We start from the raw sequence: 20,017 nt of genomic DNA, 5'->3' as shown, positions 1-20,017 counted from the left end.
CAGAAGGGGTATCACTTTATCTCCTTTCAGCACCCAATTCTTGCCCAGACTGAACATTTCCAACTCTCGTTGTCATCTTCTCCATGATGACTTAATCCCCAGAACCCCAAAAGGCCAAGACTAGAGTCCAGGTAGGCTGTTCACGAATTCAGACAACAGTCTTCAAGGACTTAAAATAGTTAACAAAGACTGGATATTTTAGTTTCTTGTCACACAGCCAACGTTTAAGCTGTTCTCGGGAGGACAAACATGAAGATGAGAGACGAAGAGGAATGTCTCCAAAATGACTATTTAGCGTCTCAGCTGTTGATCTGAATGTAACTGGGTAACCTGCTCTGGCCCTGAGACATCTTCGGGTCTGCATATTTCTGCTGCCATCCCAGTGATCTCCGCTAGGTGGCAACCTGCCAAGAAGTTACGAACTCGATTTCTTTTTAATGCAATGCAAACCGTTCTCACCAAATATTATCATCACATCAGTATTTTGTAAACTCATCAGAATGCAGCTTTGTTAAAAGTAAGACTCGGATGTGTTGTGCCACCATAGAGAGTTCAATGCTTTATGGTGCTCGTGATTAAAATGGAAAGAGGTGAAGTCGTTTTGTAGGTGCCTTTGATAGTCTGTGCCCTGTATGCTAGTTGAGATTCTGTTATCTACATTTCAGCAGCATCGGTGCACCGGAGAGAACTCAATTGGCTGAAAGCATGTTTCACCTGCGGGGAGTCAGGTTCCCTCCTCAACCCTACATGGTACCTGGAAGCAACTTCCAGTACCACCTGGGTGTGGCACCCAAACCAAACGAAACCAAAGTACAGAGGCAACCTCTGAGAATGTGTTGTTCAACTCTGAGAATGGGGCAAGAAGAGCCACACTAAGCCATGCAAGTGAGTTCTCACACCCATCACTGGCTATGCAACTGACTGGCACGAGGTCAGCAGAGTTCAGATTGAGTTGTGTTTGCCAGACCCTGCTAAGACACTCTCCCCCTCACTCTCACAGCATCATGGCAACCCTCAGAGAGCACATCAGATCTGTCTTTAAGAGACAAAGAGGGGCTGAAGAGAGCATACACAGAGGAGGGCACTTGCCTGAGTTCAATCCCTGGCACCCCATATGGTTCTCCCCAGCACCACCAAGAGTATTTCCTATGTGCAGAGCCAGGTGTAAACCCTGAACACTGCCTAGTGGGGTTCAACATCTACCCCAACTCTCCAAGAAAGAAACCCCCCCCCCCCCCGCTTCCACAATATCAACAGAAAATATGCCCTTGACTAAAGACTCCATTTAGTAAGGACAACAGGAAGCTTAAACAATGTCTATCTGTCTCACTTATAGCCAGAGTGGCTGGGCATGGCCTTGATCTTTCGGCCTTAGTACTTCGTGGGGCCTGTGGATCTGAATGAGGATTTGATTTTAGATAGAAGAAAAGGGCCTAATGAAGGCTTCCTATCAGATTGGGGTCATGACCAGGCAGGGAGGTGGGACACACAACCCTCACCCACTTCACAGAGCAGCTGAGGAGAAAAGGCTGGTTCAAAGGCTCAGTGCCACCTCTCTGGTAGGTGATTCACAGTGCCACAAGCAGGTACCCTATAAACTCCACTTCAGAGGCAAAAGCATTCCAGCTCCCAGGACCTTGTAGATGGGAGTAGAACCAAAGGTAGGGGAGGCCACACAGGCTGTTACATGACCTCTAGTAACAGATGATTCCAGGAAATTGTTGCTCAGAGCAAACCAGGCCAGGGCCTCTGCATTTTTGCCTTGGACTGTGAACTACTGGGGGGCTGAAAGCAAGTCACTTTTGCTGTCTGGAGTCACAGATTTGTTTCATAAAGGAGTCTAGAAGAAAAAGACATCAATACCTGGAACTCTGCAGAAACTCAAAAATTCTAGGATTCTTCAGTAAATGTTACTGAACCTTTCATCTCTACCTACATGGTGTCTTGCTGTTGGAACACTCTGCCCTGCCCTGTCTTCTAATTTTTTGTTTTGGCTGGGTCATGCTTACATAGTGGTTGAAAGAATCATGGAATGGAAGGCCCGGGCACAGCTGCTCACATCTGTATATCCTGTCACCACCCATCCATCCCTGTCATGGGGAAGAGGTACAAGCAGCAGGGGTGACCAGGCGGCCTCCATCTGCTTCAACCTCGAAGGCAAAAAGGGCTCAACATTCAGTGTTCTTGCCTCCTGCCCCCACACAGAGAGCATTAGTGGCTCACTCAAACAAGAGACACAGACTTTGTTAGAATCCCCCAGCACCACCAGGAGCAACCCCTGAACACTGCAACCTACAAGCAATACTGGGTAAACAACCCCAAAACCAAACGCAAAAGTTGGCAACAGAACAATTCTGGGCAAGTTTGCCTCACCCAGTTCAGTCTTTTGTTTTTCAGCTGCTGTTTTGAAAGTGTGTTGCTGTTTCTAGATTTTGCTCTTGGCCTCCCTTTACCTGCTCCATCTGGGATCTCTGGCGGAGCACTGAGAGCTGAGACCTACAGGCTCCACCAAGCTGCCCACCCTGCTGGCTCTGCTCCCATGATGGGAGTTGCAATGAAATTGGTCACCAACAGTTCAGTAGAAGTAGCAGGAAAGTTACATGTGTCCTTGCAAAATTCCTAGTAGCCTTAAAGTGTGACCACCCTCGAAGCACCCCAGTTATATATTTATAGCATGTCTCAGTGAACCCACATTTCACATGTTTATGTAGTAGCAGGCAAGTTATTAGTGCATATTTAAAACATACATCAACTTATATTTTTACTTGTAGTAATTCTGCCCATATTGATAGCTAATATCCTGTTATAGTCCTAGCTAATCTTTTCCATGTATAGTTTTCCAAAGTCACAATATCACACTACAGTCTTCACTTGTTGTTTTATGCATCTTCCTACATCAGCAAAAGTCACCATTCTTGTTATTAATGATAATATCATTGACCCTCCCATTACATGAACATATCCTAGACTTTGGCAAAGCTCAATCACTCACAACTGTTAAACATTAGAAGAAATGTTAAGATGGATATTGCTGTATCGCTTGTGTTTTGTCAGGCTCTGCTGGAAATATTCTAGTCACCTCAGAATAGATGATTTTTTAAAATAATTTTTATTGTGACCAAAGTGAATTATAAATCTTTTACAGTAATATTTAAGATACATAGTGACAATGAATCAGGGTCATTCCCACCACCAGTGTTCAGACAAGAGGATTTTTAATGATCAGTCCAACAATTTTCATAAAGTGGCTTTGTCTAACAACTAAGACATACCTTTGATACTCATATAACTTTGCTGCCTGAGTCCATATGCTAAACAAAATCAGTTGGCTTTTCACCAGAATTGTTCCTTTTCTGAAGTAAAGTGTGTGTGTGTGTGTGTGTGTGTGTGTGTGTGTGTGTGTGTGTGTGTGTGTGTGTGTGCTTTAACTGGAGCCAGGCAAGTATTTTACTTCAAACCCATATCCCATCCCCCATACTATGATTGTGGGGGCCACACCTGACGGTGCTCTAGTGGACCATATGGGATGCCAAGGATCAAGCCACATGCAAGGCAAACACCCTATCTGCTGTGCTATTGTTTTAGGCCCATACTAAATCATTTTGTTTGCTTGTTTGTTTGTTTGTTTGTTTTGGGAGCCATACCTGGCTATGTTCAGGGCTTCCTCCTGCCTCTAGTTCAGGATCATTCCTGCAGGCCAAGGATCCAATTCTGATTGTCCATATATATCAAAGCATTTGTGCTCAAACCCTCTACCTACTGCTCTGCCCCATAAATGATTTTCAGTACTCTCCCTCAATGATGTTTTCCCCCTTTCCTTCATTTTTAAGCAGTTCATCAGTCAAACTAGTCATGATAAGTCCTTTAAGTCATGTCAAAGCCTCCCCTTGAACATGTTTTAAAAATTCCCATTTACACTCCTGGTGCCTGTATGTAGGCCACCCTCATTGCAAAACTAAACTGTGATGGGATTCCCCAGTGCAGAGGAAGATTAGGTTCTAAGAGGAACATTTGAGTCCAAATCAGGGATAGGATTAAATGAGGTGTGTGTGAAAGCATGGGGCTGGCAGAGATGCTCCGTGAATACTGGATGCATTTGAATCTGCACAAGCTTCCAGAGACCCTCCTCAGAAGCTGTTTCTGAAAGGCAGCCTCAATATTGGCGGTGAATCGCCAGAGATGCAGCCCGCCTGGCCCCAGACACAGGAACTGTGGGAAGACAAAGGCTCAGCGGCTTCCCCCAAAGGGCTCACAGGAGAGGGGGAGATAGGAACCCCAGTGAATAAAACAAGCCTGCCTCAGGCAATGTCTTCAATGGAAAAAGCAGATGGAGAACAGAACAATTATCTGAGCAATTCAGGCAAGCCTGCTGTTGAGGAAAAAGCTTAAAGAAATTCATTCTACTATTTTCTTTGTGAACCAAGGGAGTCCGGGCAGCCTGAGGAAGCAAAAGTACTTTGGTTCTAGAAAGAGCTCTGTCGTGATTGGTGTGTTACATACAATATTATTCAGACCAGGAGACCACTTTGTGATGTCAACAGAGAGAAGGTAATAAGGGCCTCGGCCAAAGCTAACCACCTACAAGACAGAATAACTAAAAAAGGACGAGCACCATCCTTTTAAACAAGGAAAACAGTTATTATGTAGGACAAATCTAATAGTTACGCAAGCAACTGAAAAATGTATCTCACACCTGGTGGCGCTCTGGGGTTACTTTTGGCTCTGTGCTCAGAAATCACTCCTGACGGTCTCTGGGACAATATGGGATGCAAGGGATCGAACCTGAGTTGTCAACGTGTGCAAGACAAATACCCTTACCCACTGTGCTATCACTCAGGCCCTTGACCCAACTCCTCTTACAAGAAATATATTCATTGACAGAGGCTATCAGAAGAAACAGTTGTATTTATTGAGCTTTATCAGGTTCAGGCAATTTCTTGCGTAGTTTATTTTGTTTGGCCTTCAAAATTCTGTTTGATAGCTATTACCATTTGCATCATTTACACTAAAGGACAGAGAGGTAGAGAGTTGGAACAACCCAGTCATAATTTTACTCTTTGTGAGGTCCTGTTTCATTTCCTCCGACACTGGGCTGCCTTCTATTAGAACCTTTAGTGTCTACACACAATTTTACCACCACAAATTTTTATTCATGTCTGTTAATTACATTTCCACTGATCAGGAACAATAAATCACCAAAACGTAGGAACGTTGGGTTCTTTTGTTGGTTTTGTCTTGTTTTGTTTTTAAATGCTTGACCTCTAAGAAGAGCCAGTTTGCTTTCTCTGATTAGGGAAAAGTGGCTGTCCCCATCTGCTTTGCATTTTCTGCCATACAGCAGGAAATATTTAAGTTGACAAATAGGATATTTACCATTGCAACAGATACTTGGCAGTTAGTTTTCAACAATTGTTGCAAATGTGATTTATCTGCTATTCTACAAGGGCATTACTGTGAGAATATGACTCCTGAAATTAGCTTCAGTTTAGCAAGGGGCCTTGACAGCTTGACCTCTTAATATTCTTATAATGACGCCATTTACATTCACTGCTTACTCAAGTCACTCACTGCTCGGCTTGTTTGAGAGGAGTCCACTCTAGGGCAGATGTATTATGTATTTTAACATATCGACTTGGTGTGTGGGGCCCATGTAGGCCTTTGAAGAGGAAGAAAAAAATGTTTAATCAAATCTTCATGAAAATGTGTTCGTTTCCAACTTCCTACAGTGAAAATGCATTACGACTAATTACCGCATACTCCAGAAATACAATACTTCATGTCTTCTCCACAAGACATTTCCATGGCACGAATTATATTAAGCAAGAGCATATTTTGATTCTTTGCCACTGGAGCTTTCAATTTGACTGGGAAGCTGGTTCAGGGAAAGGGTTTGGTGGGGTCAGAAGTAGTGCTTGCTGTTCCCACAGACCTTAGAGACAGTTAGCCTGGACTCGGATCTCGGCACTATGACTTCTTGAGTGGCTCTGGCTGCTCATTGAATTTCTTTTTCTCTGTCTATGGCATGGGGCTGTCATTTTAAGCTTCTTAATAAAGATCTGAAATGTTTAGGAGGCACAAGACATGTTTCAAGGAATTGACTGTGTAATGTAGTGATCTTTTAAAGGGACAAAGTTAGTGTTTACTTCTGGTTCTGCACTCGGGGATCACTCCTAATGGGCTTGGGGGATCATATAGGATGCTGGGAATTGAACCTGATTCTACTGTATGTGAGGCAAGTGCCATCCCCACTGTACTATCACACTGGCCCCAGGACCTAGTAGTCTTTGTTTCAGTTGTCAAAACTCTTGCTACCTTTTTCATGAAATAGCCCTGACTTTATAAGACAAAATTAATGTGCCATTCTTTCCGCTTCTTAGATTTTGTTTCACCCAGCTATTCATGTATCAAATGTTGTACTGTGTGGTAACTGATTGAATGTGTTTATGTTTCCAACTTGAGACATAACCTATACTGATAATTGCCTTTGACATACTTTGAGCACTGAACTGAAGAAGCTTATGGGGGCGTTTCTGGATTTGTGTCAAGATGGGGGGACCTCAGGGCAATTCAAGAGTATTGGTCATGGAAAAAGGAAAAGGCAGAGGACCCACTTCTGCCTTTTGACAACTTAATACATGGTAAAATGCTCAGCGAGTATCTGCAAAGAAACCCATGAACACGATTTAGTTATCTGATTATATATATGGTGACTGTTGCCTATATCTCTCTTTTCCAATGTGTGTTCATTTCTATAGCATCATGATTAACCCTATCAGTGGAAGCACTTATCAGTGGTGTGTCCAGGTGGAAATACTGGGACACTGTCGGTAGAGGTAATTTCCCTGCACAATTATAATGGAGCTCGTGGGATATCCTGATCTCCCTAAAGTGCCCCTCAAGTGTCAGGTTAAGATAGATGCCCAGAGCCCGGAGAGATAGCACAGTGGTGTTTGCCTTGCAAGCAGCCGATCCAGGACCAAAGGTGGTTGGTTCGAATCCCGGTGTCCCATATGGTCCCCCGTGCCTGCCAGGAGCTATTTTTGAGCAGACGGCCAGGAGTAACCCCTGAGCAACGCCGGGTGTGGCCCAAAAACAAACAAACAAACAAACAAAAAAGATAGATGCCCAGGAAAGAAACAGGGCATTTACAGAAGTGAGAACAAACTACTTATTTTCTTATTTGCTTACTTTCCACCTTTTTATTCCACATCCTCCAAATCTTCTCTTTAGTCTCCTTTTCTCAGTGGGTAACAATTGCACCAACCAGCCATAAGATGGCGAAAAGAGGACTGGAGAGATAGTACTGTGGGGGAAAAACACTTGTCATGCACACAGCTGACCCCAATTTGATCCCTGGCAGCCCCTATGTTCCACCGCACACTGCCAAGAGTAAACTCTAAGCACCGCTGGCTGTGGCCCCCAAACCAAATAGTAAAATAAAATGGCAAATGAAGGAGACCATTCAAATGCCTTGCATGTGCAAAGCTCTGAGCCAATTCCCTGGAACATGGCAGCCCCCAAGCACTGCTAATTTGAGCATTGCCAACCATGTGGGCCAAGCTCTGCAGGGTGGAACAAAAATAGAAAAGAAGATAAATCACAGGGTCAAAACTCTGAATCCACATAAGCCTTTCAGAACTGGCATCTCCGGTAGAGGATCTTGACTCCAGCTTTCATGAGTGCCCCACGTACCTTGAATCTTCTGGTTGGAATCAGGCTGAAGGCTCCATGCTTCAACTGAATGAGGCAGAAATAGAAGCAGAAAAGAGCTGTGCTGTGAGGTGACACTTTCACTGAGTATCTTGGGGCTGGTATGGTCTGGGGCTAGTCAGTCATGGCTGGTGCTGGCCACACCCTCATTTCTTGGGTTCTTGTTTCAATCAGGTGTGGGCCACTGGCCTCAACATCTCCTACAGTGACCAGCTGGCCTTGACACAGTTCGCCTTGTACCTAACCAATGGCAAACTGAACTGCAGGCTCAGCACCTTCCATGTGCCCCCTGTGAAGAAAAAAAAGAAGAAGACCAACCCCTTGCTGCCAGTGCAGGTAAGTGTGGTTGCACTGCTTGCTGCTCCCTGGTGGTTCAAGGCATACTCCGCTGTCACCTCCTGAGCTCTGGCCATGTGCCCCTCTCCTGGTGTTTGTGGTGGACTGGTCAGAGGAAGGTGGAAAGCTAGTTCCAGAAAGAGAAAGCAGGATGACAGCAAGGCAGACTAGACAAGACAGAAGCTGATGGAATTCATTCTGGCTGTGTGTTTTCCTCTTGGTGTTCCTCACAGAGCCAGTCCACAGATACCCACTGCTTCAATGACTAGTTCTTGCTGCCACATTTGGATGTTCTCAGCTCCATTCTCACTTCCTATTTTCTCACTTCCTATTTCCAACTCAATAGACTCTACCCCATGTACTCTCTCTTGGTGGGAGGTCCAGAGGCCATGCAGCACCCCTGCACCCTCATCCACATCACCAAGCGGCTTATAGGGGCACTAACCTGATTTCAGTGCCATTGCCTCCAACTAGTACAATCCTGGTCCCTTCCAAAAAAGATCCCTGCTTCCCACAGCGGCCCTCTGCCCAAATGAGTGCAGGCAAATGGTGACATGAAAAGTAAATCACAGCCTGGTCCACCCCAACTTTGGGTTTTGAAATAATTCCTGTTGCCTTCAGAAGAATCTCATGTTCCTAAAAGTCTCTCATAATCACTACTTCTCATGGCCCCCATCTCCCAGCACTTCACCAGTCTTTCAAAGTAGAGGTTGGGAGCTAAGGCCAAGCTGGCATCCTGGGGGTGCTTGAGAGCTACGAACTCAGGATGCAGACTCACAAAGGATGAACTGAATGTGTGGGGTCGGGGATGGGGTTGGCTGTGAGAGGAAGGTGGACCCACGGATCCTTTATAGATTGGGGAGATAAGAGCATCTCATTATCTTGGGGATCAGGCTCACAGCCCACACTGTTTGGACAGCTTCCTCATTTGCAAATGAGGCTCAAGCTGAGCTCCACACAGATCAGAGGGAACATAAATTCTAATGGTTATTAGGACCCACACGGGCTTCCTACTGATATATTTTCAGAGCGGTGTCTCTGGCCTATTTGGATCCAAGAGATGCCTCAGGATCTAAAATTAAACACAGGACCAGAGTGATAATACAATGGAGAGGGTGACAGCCTTGCACACAGCCACACAAGTTCAATCCTCAGAATTGCACCTCTAGCTCTGACCCATAGCTCTGACCAAAAGTAAGCTCTACACACCACCAAGTGTGTCCCCTAAACCCAAAACAAAACTGGGCTCTGCCCAGGAGCCCTTTGAAAGAAATGAAATGGGCCTTGGCAGGGTAGGTTGGAGCTAAGGCAGATTTGTCAGCAGCCAGAATCCAATCCAGGTCTTGCTGCAAAGAATCTCCTCAGTTCCTTTTCTTAGGGCACTGAGTTCCAACATTACCGATGTCCCCTTCCCCCAAAGGGACTTTTGGGACCCTAAGGTCCATGATTGAGGAGAGGAGCAAAACTTGAGCCGTTCTGGTTTAGCCAACACAAGTTCATGCGTCTTCTGAAAAGAAGCTGGCAGCTGAGGTAGGACTAGCACAGGACTGCTGAAGACAATGTTCTGCTTCCACACGCTTTAAGCACAAGGTGTACCTTAAGTGAGAAGCACTTTCCCTCTCCTGTATGTTTCTGTGCTAGCTACAGAGAACCCGGGGGAATTATTCCTATAATCAGGGCCTCAAACACTTTTAGGAATTGCATGCACACAAAAGGGAACCATGTTTCTGTTCATGTCCTTATGTGTGCACACACCTGTATGTGAGCATACCTGTTCAGACATGTGCACGGTGCCCTCTATGCATGAGTGTGGGACACATGATCCTGTGCCTGTGCACAAACACCGTGGAGTCTTGGAAAGAGTCATGCATGTGCGAACACACACACAGTTCACAACCAAATGGAAGCTTCTGGAACAAGTGCACACAGATGGTGCCGCCGTGGGCTTGCGATCAGTCAGCTGACAGCCCCTTTGCACCCCAGCCACCATGGGGATGCTGGGAAACTACTGTCTGTGGAACACTCCTGGTGGGCCTACACTTTCTGTGTTCATTGTTTCCATTCTTTCCAGTAGCTTACATCCATTTGGTAAGCTGCTGTACTGCTACTCTCTTTAAAACAGTAGACTCTACAGGACAAAGCCAACACTTGCTTATCTGGGCTATAAGAAAGGATGGGACTGCTGGCCACAGACAGGTGGCTAAGAACTTGTGCAGACCTGTTTGCGGCGGATGCATGGGTTTCTGACTCAGGATCTTCCACAAAAAGTATCTGGAGATAGAAACAAGATGGAATGAGTCCCAGGCGAGAAATGTTCTAGAGAAGAAAAGGAGTCGCCTGACAACTTTTCCACTTTTAATTAACTTTCTGTTGAAAGGGACAGAGATCATTACCCTTTGTGTGTGTGTGTGTGTGTGTGTGTGTGTGTGTGTGTGTGTGTGTGTGTGTGTGTGTGTGTGTTTTAACTTCCCCTCTGTTTAGGGAGACCCTTTGCACCACAACTGTTGAGTGACCAAAAGGGAATGTCTTTACAGATACCTTAAAACAGCCCCAGCCATTTATAAGCATTTTAACAGCAAATGATCAGTAATGAATGATTAAGTAAAACCTTTTGTGTTAAATTATGATGTTAATAATGATTCTGTCTCCTGTAATTTATTATGAATTCTCAAATGCTTCGGGTTTGATTTTGATAGAATGCAACAACAACAGAGTTTATGTGATGACTTTATTTTTAGAACTCCTCCTTTGAAGGCACACATTTCTCGGCTACTGCTGCTACTGTAATTATGTACAAAACCAATCACTCATTAGAGTTAGGATACATTATCTTCTAGACAGATGAGGCTAAATAAGCAAACATTAATAATTCAGAGCGCAGTTCATTATGCATGTGGATGGCGGCTTCGTAACTGGAGTAGGAACCTCATCAGCCTTTGCCAACCCTTAAACAATAGTTCTGTGTTATTGCAGCCACGTTCAAGTTTACGCTTGTTAAACTGCTACTTGGATTATTTTATCAAACATTCATTTATTTGTGGTCCCTTCCTGCCGGGAACAGATTTTGGAAGCTCCTTTTTTAAGTTAATGATTTGAGCAATGGGTGTTATTAATTCTCTGAATATTATAAACATGATTAATTTTCAGGCAGAGATTTATTACATAAGGATTTCAACTATGTCAACTGAAATGCATCACTGTCAAAACAAGTATCATGGCAAAAATGGAATGCACTTCCTACTTGAAGTGCTGGTGCTCAGAACAAAATCAATTTAAACTGTGGTGGAAGCAAAATTATATTCTCCAGTGAAAAAGAGTATTGTGGGCCCCCTTTATTTGGCTTGAAGCATACTTGTTAGACTGTGATTTAGAAAGGTTGTTTAATAAGACTAGACTTCTACTAATAATATTTTGTCTTCTACTTCCCCCTCCCACTCCAGTTTTACTAGAAAAAGCCAAACTCTGAAATGCCCACACATTCAAAATGTAGCTAGAAGGAATGAAGAGTAGAATTCTGCAGAGTCAGAGGCCATAAAATCTTTCTTTTGGGATTTTGGAACTATGGTCAGAAGCTACTTCTGGCTTGGTATTCTTGGGTCGTCCTTGCAGTGCTCAGGGAACTAAAAGGGGTGTCAGGTATCAAACCAGGTTCGGCCATCTGCAAGACAAGTAACTTACCCCTCCTGTACTAAGTGGCCTGGGGATCATCAATTCTAACCCTTTACCTGGTCTCAGTTTTCTTGTTTAGAAGATAAGGGTGTGCTAAATGATCAACAAGGACTCTGGAGAGATTTGATTTGGCAGGAGCTGTGGAATGGAGAGCTTTACCAAGTCTGACCCAAGCAACCCCAGGTGCATAAGGTGTTGAAGACAGATCCTCTTTTTCTGGAGCAATTCTTTAGAAAAAGATAATGTTGTTGAGAAAGGTCATGTCCAAAATTCATCTGAGCCAGCACTCCTGCTATCATTTAATACTTTTAGCAACAACTAAAGTAGAATTCAGTCAAGTATTCACTCAAGGCCTACTATGTGCCAGGCATGCTATTAAGAAACGGATGCAAGAACATTTAACAAAAAGTTCTAAGGTTATCGAAGGACACAGCTAGGCTAGCAGATAATTATAATGTACAGAGTAATAAGGCAATAACATCCAAAGCGTATGGAGTCTTCTCCACATACCAACCACTTAAACTAAGTGTATCAAATGGTTCTTTATCTGTTTGGCTCAATCTAAATGAATACGACCCCCAAATAGGCAAATACTATTGTTATGCTTGGGTTTAGCTAAGAAGACTAAAGTAAAGAAATGCGAAACAAACCCCCCACACTCCCACACCCGCCCACATTCCAACCCCCCCCCCTCCTTCCAGGCACATTGTCATCATTCACTTAGCTCTGATTAGATTCAGAACTAAGGGTATCTGAGTCCCAAGAAGTCTTGTAGAAGTCTTACAATGCCATAAAAAAACATTAGGTTGTGACTTTCCTTGGTGACATCCTTGTGATCAGGTTGATTTTCATCCACCTACAGAACTTTCAGCTTTGTGGGAGATTAAATTAGAGGCGAGAGCAAAAGTACCAGAGGCAGAGCACTTGCTTTGCATGTGGCCAATCTGGGCTCAAACTCCAGCATCCCATATGGTTCCCTGAACACTGCCAGGAGTGATTTTTGAGTGTTGAACCAAGGGAATACCCCAAAAACAAACAAAAAAGATTAAGTTATATACATTTAAAAAATATTTTTTATTTTTTATTTTTATTTTTTATTTTTATTTGTATAATGCTTTATATTTTAAACAGAAAGGAGCATACTTGCAGTTCCTATCATAACTTCTTATCTGTTTAGATAAGAAGTGCTTTTGCCTATTTTAAGATCAGGAAACCAAGACCCAAGATTGTAAGGAACAAAACCCTTGTCATATGTATGATTCAGTCCTCTTCTGATAAAAAGATTTATGGTTCATCTGTTTTTACTAGGAATATTCATATTATGTAGTTATCAAATTATGTAGTTTAATGATAATCAGAGCTGACTTTTAGCTTCCGGTTCCAAGAATCGATTCCAGAGCCTCACAAAATCAAGAAGGCAAGTACTCTATGTTCAACCCCCTAAGCTAGCCATTTTTATTTATTCCTGTCTTAGGAACTGTTCATACAAGAACTTTACATATTCATTGCATCCGCATAACAAAACTCTCAACTGTGCTATGATGCTACGTTAAAAAGAACACTAGATTATGAGAGGGACAGCCCAGAGGAACAGCTCAGGGTGGTGACAAAGGACAGCTTTAGCCTGTCAAATAAATTTTCTTTTTTAAAATAAAGCCAGGTTTTATTCAGAGGTACTGAGAAAAGGGAAGGAGAGAATAAGAGAGAGAAAGAGAGGAAAGTGCTCAAAAGCGATGCAACAGCATGTGCTTGGGCACCATGTAGTCAGTCAGGCAACACATGTGCCTCAATTTTCTTTTTTCTGAAAGACAAATTCCCAGTGCTTACCAGTGGGATGGCAGCAGTGAGGGAAGAGCAGAACACGAGCTGAATCACTGAGCCAGCCCAGTGAGAGCAGGGGGTTCTGGGGGATTCTGGGAGATTCTATGCCCAGTGGGAGGAGCAGTCCCATAGTGCAAAGAAACTCACCATCAAGGTAGTACTTGCTGCTAATGTCAAGGGAAAGGACAATATTTGGGAAAGACAGGTCACAAAAGGTGCTGATCCTGAAGTCTGCATGTATGTACATATCGATACGTGTATATATGTGTATATATACATGTGTGCATATCTATAATGTGTACATTGCAGATGTATGTGTGAGATTAAAGACCTTGATATCAGACCTAAAACTATAATGTACATAGTGGAAAACATAGAACAATCCATGACACTGAAGTATCTTCAGGGAGTCCCCCGACCCGCGGGGGTGTGGAAATGAAAGTTGCCAGTTATTAATGGGTTCACTCGAGCAGAACCGACCTGTAAAGAAGAACTAGAGAGATTAGTAAAAGAAGCCTTCAAGACAACGCATGCTGTTCAAAAAGGGAAGTTTATTGTTGGGGGATCAGCTTTTAAGAGCTGAAACACGTCAGGGGTGTTACAAATTTTACACCAATCACAGTTACAAGCATTCATTAGCATAAACTGGGGCAGGTAGTAGGGAGGGGCAGAGGTAGACCTGAGCACGTTTTACTAAAAGGCATAAGATTCAAACAGAGTTCTTAATAATGTTTGCTAACACAAAGGCAAACTCTATATTTTTCTTTCTGGCTGGATATATTGGGCTGCTCTGAATTACTTTATTTTTGTCTATTTCCTTTGTTCTCAAGGCATGGGCCTTTTGGTCACGTGGGTGACCAGATTAGGAATTACTGAGGTGTCCTATGTCCCAGGTTTCATCAGCTAGGCTCCCCACAGTTCCCCCTTTACTGTAATAATAAAAGAAGAAGAGCAAAGTGGGTGGAGTCACCTGTTTTAGGTTATTTGGTGGGCTTCCAGTTCTGGACATGGCAACAAGAGACCAAATTAAAAGTTTTTGCGCGCAAAATATTAGGAATGCCATGTTTGCACCCAGACACTGGCACCAAACTATTCCCTGTCATGGGCATCTCCACAGCCAGGAGCAGAGCAAGCAGGGGCGTTTAGCCAGATACTCAAAACTCCTTAAAGCTCAGAGGTATAACCAAGGCTTCAAGTTCTTCGGGGTGCATTTAGGAGAGCCACTGATATTGGACCTATACTGAACATTAGGGCAATCTCAGTAACCGGATTTTTAACAAACTTGTGAGGCGACAGAATGCCTTGGGGCCAAAGGAAAAAATAGCAAAAAGCCAATGAAAGGACCGAATTAGGCAGCAGCTTAGACAGCCAGGGTGAGGTAGAGGACCAACTTTTCTATTAGGACTTATCTAAATTTCTGTTTATTTCTATCCTCTAGACTTTCTACCATAAGTCTAATGCTATCTCTAGCTAAGCCAAGTTTATTTTAAAAAGCAACATTTTATTCTAAGGATGACACAAATTTCCCCCTCCCTCAAAACAGGTTAATTTTAAACCACGGCATTTATTATGCTCTAATACTGCTAGGGATTCAACAGTAAATTAGTGTAAACTTCTTTTAAGTTTGTAAACATTTTTAACAACAGTTATGAGGCATTAACAGATTTTAGAGTATGAACCAATGAATAAATTTTTGTGCTTACACCAGTAACACCCAGGCCTTTCAATAAGGCTGGGGTGGAGGCAATGTTTGTTTTTATACTGCAGCGGGAGAGAGACAAGGTTATATTTAAGAGGTAATAAGGCAATTTTTGATTTAACAGTTAATTTAGGCATTAAAACAACCAAAACACAGTAGACCTAGGACTAAAGAAACAAATGTAAAACAATGGGGGAGATAAACCAGTGAAAACAGGCAAGAAACGTTGAATTGGGGGCAATTATGAACTGAAAGGAGAAATAAACGACAAGAATTTGATTACAATTTTCAATAGGGGGAATCATATTGGGTACCAAGGGGCAAAGTTCAAGTTACACCACTAGTTTTAAAGTTAAGCCATGCCATGTTGAAGCTTCATACCGCATCGCAGAAGGTTGGTGTCGTAGGTGAAGTAAGGCAGGTCAAGGCAGCAATTTAGGCCGGTGAGGTGGGTGAATAGCAGGTACCGAAGGCGTCTGGGCGGAGGCATTGATTATGACAAGGATGAGCTGAGAAGAGGAGGGGGGTCCGGAGGACAGCATGGGCTGGAAGGGTGGGGAAGCAGGCAGAGTTCTGAAGAGCTCATAGCGTGGGAGAGGTTGAGCTGACATTCACGGATGCCAGAAGATCGCCGGATGCCCAAGGTTTTTTGTAAGATCCAATTTTATGAGACACTGTAATCCAATTCGTGTTGGCAGTGGTTGCACAACTCCAAAATTTTCAAACAAAAATACTTGAGCGATTGCCGCACTTGCAATGAAGTGCGGTTATGGTGGTGGCCGGGACAAGCATAAAGGGGATAGTGAAAAAAAAATCTCTAAAGGTAGGCAGGTCACAGCGGGGGGCGCTGGCTCTCTCGTCAAGGTGGTTGTCGCCAGTGTGTCCTGGGGAATGGGTGAACGGGCCAGGTCGTGGCAAAAGTGATTGGGGGTGGCTCACTGTTCCTCAGCACCCATGGTGAGGGCACAAAGGGTTACTTAAGGATGGGTCAGGGGATGAGTGGGAGGGGAGTTGGCTATGTCTCCGGCACCATTGTAAAACTAAAAGTCAAAAGGGGAGGGGAAGGAACCAGGGGTGTTGTCATCGTCTTGCAAGGGAGATTCAAGGGAAGCGCGGAGAGGGAGAGTTTTTGAGGTGCTGCGGCAAGGATTGTCAGCCAGCGGTGTCCTTGGGGAAGTGTTAGGAGCGGCACCTGAAAGGGAAACAGAAGAGTCCTCAGGGGCGTTACCCCTGGGAGGGTTATGGAGTTTGACCAGCCTATCAGGAAGCCAGCGCGTTTCAGAGGTGGTTGGGTTGTGAACACAGGCATGACCTTTGCCCCATATGAGAACAGGGTGTGGGCCAAGCCATTGTCCTGTACGAACATCTTTCCAAAGCACTAGCTGAAAATTCTCACGAGTGGAGGGGTGCCAGAGTCGATCAGCCGCTGAACGGCCGCTGGAATCCAAGGAGAGAAAATTGAGCACGAAGAGTGCATGATTCAAAAGCAGGCGGTGTTTGCCTTTGCGAGAGTACAAATTCTCGCTTTCTGAAGTGAGTTTAAAAAGTGTATTTTTCAAAGTTTGATTAGCTCTTTCAACAATGCCTTGGCCTTGAGGGTTTAGGGGAATTCCTGTTTTAAGGGTGATACCAAATTTTGCACAAAAATCCTTGAATTTGGAACTAATATATCCTGGACCGTTATCAGTCTTAATGACCGTAGGGACAGGAACAATAGTAAAGCAATGTAAAAGATGAGCAATGACATCCTTGGTGGCTTCTCCTGTTTGGAGAGAGGCACAAATAAAACCACTATATGTATCTACTGTAACATGAATATACTTAAGATTGCCAAAGGCAGAATAATGAGTAACATCCATTTGCCAGAGTTCTCCAGGTGTAAGGCCACGAGGATTAACTCCGGTGTGAGGTTCAGGCAAGAGGGAAAGGCAAGCTTTACATGACTTAACAATTTCTCGAGCCTGTTCCCGGGTGACAGAATATTTTAACCTAAGCGTTTGCGCATTAAGGTGATGTAGCTCATGGGCTTGTTGCGCCAACTGTAAAGAGTCAGGCTGATTAAAGACAGGTAAAAGACGGGTAGCCTGGTCAACTGAGTCATTGCCCTCAGCCAAAGGGCCAGGGAGGCCAGTGTGAGCTCTAATGTGGGCAACAAAAAATGGATTGGTGCGCAGCAAAAGGAGTTCTTGAATTTTAGAAAAAAGAATAGTTGCAGGGGTGGAAGGTTTTATATAAGGAACTGTTTCTAACAGGGGAAGGGAGGCTGCAATATAGCAGCTATCAGTGTACAAGTTAAAGGGCTCTGGGACAACCTGAAAAACCCTGAGGACAGCAGCAAGTTCTACAAGCTGGGCCGAAGTGTACTGGGTGGGGACCTGGTGAATGATGCCATTGACCTTAAATGCGGCCATGGTGTTAGAACTGCCGTCTGTGAACACTAGTGAGGCATTAGAAATAGGTTGAAATTTAGTAAGTTTAGGAAAAACTACTGGGTGAATGCGCAAAAATTGAAGCAATTTATTAGGTGGATAGTGATTATCTAGAGTTCCTGAAAAACCTGTCACAAAAATAACCCAATCTTGTTGATTTTCCATAAGCCATTGCAATTCAGATTTTGTATAGGGAATAATCGCCTTGGTGGGTTGGCAGCCAAAAAGTTTCAGAGAGGCTGTGCAGCCTTGCATCAAAAGCCGCACCACTAGGTGGGGGTAGGTGGCTAAAACTTTATCGGGGGAGGAAGGCAAATGGATCCAGTAAAGTGGGGCAAACTGCCACAAAACAGCTGTGGGTGCAATGGCAGTAGGGCAAATAATGAGGAAAAGGGGTTGAGAGGGCTCATAATAAGTAATAAACTGATTTTGAATGGCGGTGTTAACAATGGCAAGGGCTTTGGAAGCCTCAGGGGTAAGTTGGCGCGAGCTGGTGGGATTAGAATCGCCCTGAAGGATGTCAAAAAGTGGCTTCAGGTCACCCGTGGAGACCTGTAGGTAAGGTCTCAGCCATGTGATGTCACCTAAGAGGCGTTGGAAATCATTAAGGGTTTTTAGGTGGTGGGTACGAAGTTGTACTTTCTGGGTGCGAACCTGATTGGGAAGCAGTTCAAATCCAAGAAAAAGTTGGGGGGGGTGAATTTGGACCTTGTCCTCAGAAATTTTAAATCCGCGATTTTGCAGAGCAAAAACGAGTTCTTTTGCAGTGTGTAGGACAAGTGAGTCATCAGCACAAGCTAACAGAATATCATCCATAAAATGAATGATATAAACTGAGGGGTAAAGGATTCGAAATGGGTCTATAATGGATGCTACATATTTTTGACAGAGCGTTGGACTGTTCGTCATTCCTTGGGGGAGGACCTTCCACTCGAATCTAGGGTTGGGGCCCACGCAATTAGTTAAAGGTACCGAAAAGGCAAAACGCTTACAGTCTTCGGGGTGCAGGGGGATGGAAAAAAAACAGTCTTTGAGATCCAAAACAATTTTATAGCTTCCTTTGGGTACAGCTGAGGGGCAAGGAAGTCCAGGCTGAGTAGCCCCCATAGGCACCATGGTTTTATTAATTTCTCTAAGATCATGTAAAAGTCTCCATTTGCCTGATTTTTTTCTAATAACAAAGATAGGGGTGTTCCACGGGGAGGTGGAAGATTCTATGTGGCCAGCATTAAGTTGCTCCTGCACAAGTTGCTGAGCCGCAGCCAATTTTTCTTTGGTTAGGGGCCACTGCCCAACCCAGACAGGTTTATCATCAAGCCAAGTTATTTTATCTGCCGGGGGTGCAGGAGAGGCAGTGACCTCTACTGAAAATTTTGAGCAGGGGGCGAAAAGCCTAATCCAGCCCTATCTAATTTTTGTGAAGGGGTAATGGGTTGAGTGATACCTTGTAAATTTTTTCCCAGTCCTTTGGAGGGTGTGTAGCCCTGTTGTAACATTTGCTGTAATACAACAGGATTTTTACACTTTATAACATAAACACCCATTTGTTCCATAATGTCCCGACCCCAAAGATTAATGGGTAAGTCGGGAATAATGTAAGGACGGACGAGACCTGTGTCACCATCTTCGTCCTGCCAAACTAGTTTGTTGGCACTGACAAGAACTCTTTTGACGGAGCCAGTTATCCCTGAAACATTGTCAAAAGTGGAAGCAGTGGGCCACTCAGGAGGCCAGTCTAGGGGAGAAATGCACGTGGTGTCTGCACCTGTATCTAAGAGGCCTGTGAATTGTTTACCCGAGATGGTAAGGGTTAAAGGCGGGCGAATGCGGCACATGGCACGCACCCAAAAAATGTCAGAGGAGCCAGGGGAGGTAGACCCGCGACTGTGGGAGAGGGCGGGAAACTGCACATTCATAGGGAGAGGTAAGGCCTGAGCAATGCGCTGGCCAGGAACAATTTGAACTGGGTGGTAGGGGGCGACAGCCAATAGCATAATTTCTCCAGTGTAGTCATTGTCCACCAGAGAGGGTTGTACTATGAGGCCTTTCACTGTGGCAGAGGCTCTGCCAATAATCATAAAAAAGGTGTTTGGAGGTGGGGGTCCAAAAATACCTGTTGGAATAATCTGAACACCATCCTCAGGGGTTAATAACTTTGGGGCTGCTGCACTGAGATCGAGGCCGGCACTCCCTGGGGAGGCCCTGACAAGAGAGGTTGCTGGGGGGGCAACATACCGTTTGGCACCAGCGGTTGGACCTCGGGAGCTGAAGTCTGAGAGAGCGCCGCAAACTGGGGCTGCTGTGAGAAGGCTGGCTGCGGTGGGTTGTGCCGGCTGATCCCCGTGGCCGGCTG

General features: G+C 44.4%; 1 protein-coding gene across 1 annotated transcript in view; it reads left to right on the top strand.

Annotated features, from left to right (window-relative positions):
• Positions 1-20,017, top strand: part of IQCH (IQ motif containing H) — a 161,304-nt gene that overhangs the window by 110,882 nt on the left and 30,405 nt on the right. Inside the window, exon 12 of the mRNA XM_049782792.1 lies at positions 7,885-8,052. Coding sequence (XP_049638749.1) covers positions 7,885-8,052 — 168 coding nt within the window. The remainder of the gene's footprint in view (positions 1-7,884; positions 8,053-20,017) is intronic.

Source organism: Suncus etruscus, chromosome 1 (assembly GCF_024139225.1).
Source record: "Suncus etruscus isolate mSunEtr1 chromosome 1, mSunEtr1.pri.cur, whole genome shotgun sequence".
Taxonomy (NCBI): Eukaryota; Metazoa; Chordata; class Mammalia; order Eulipotyphla; family Soricidae; genus Suncus; species Suncus etruscus.
This window is presented reverse-complemented; position numbering and strand designations above follow the sequence as displayed.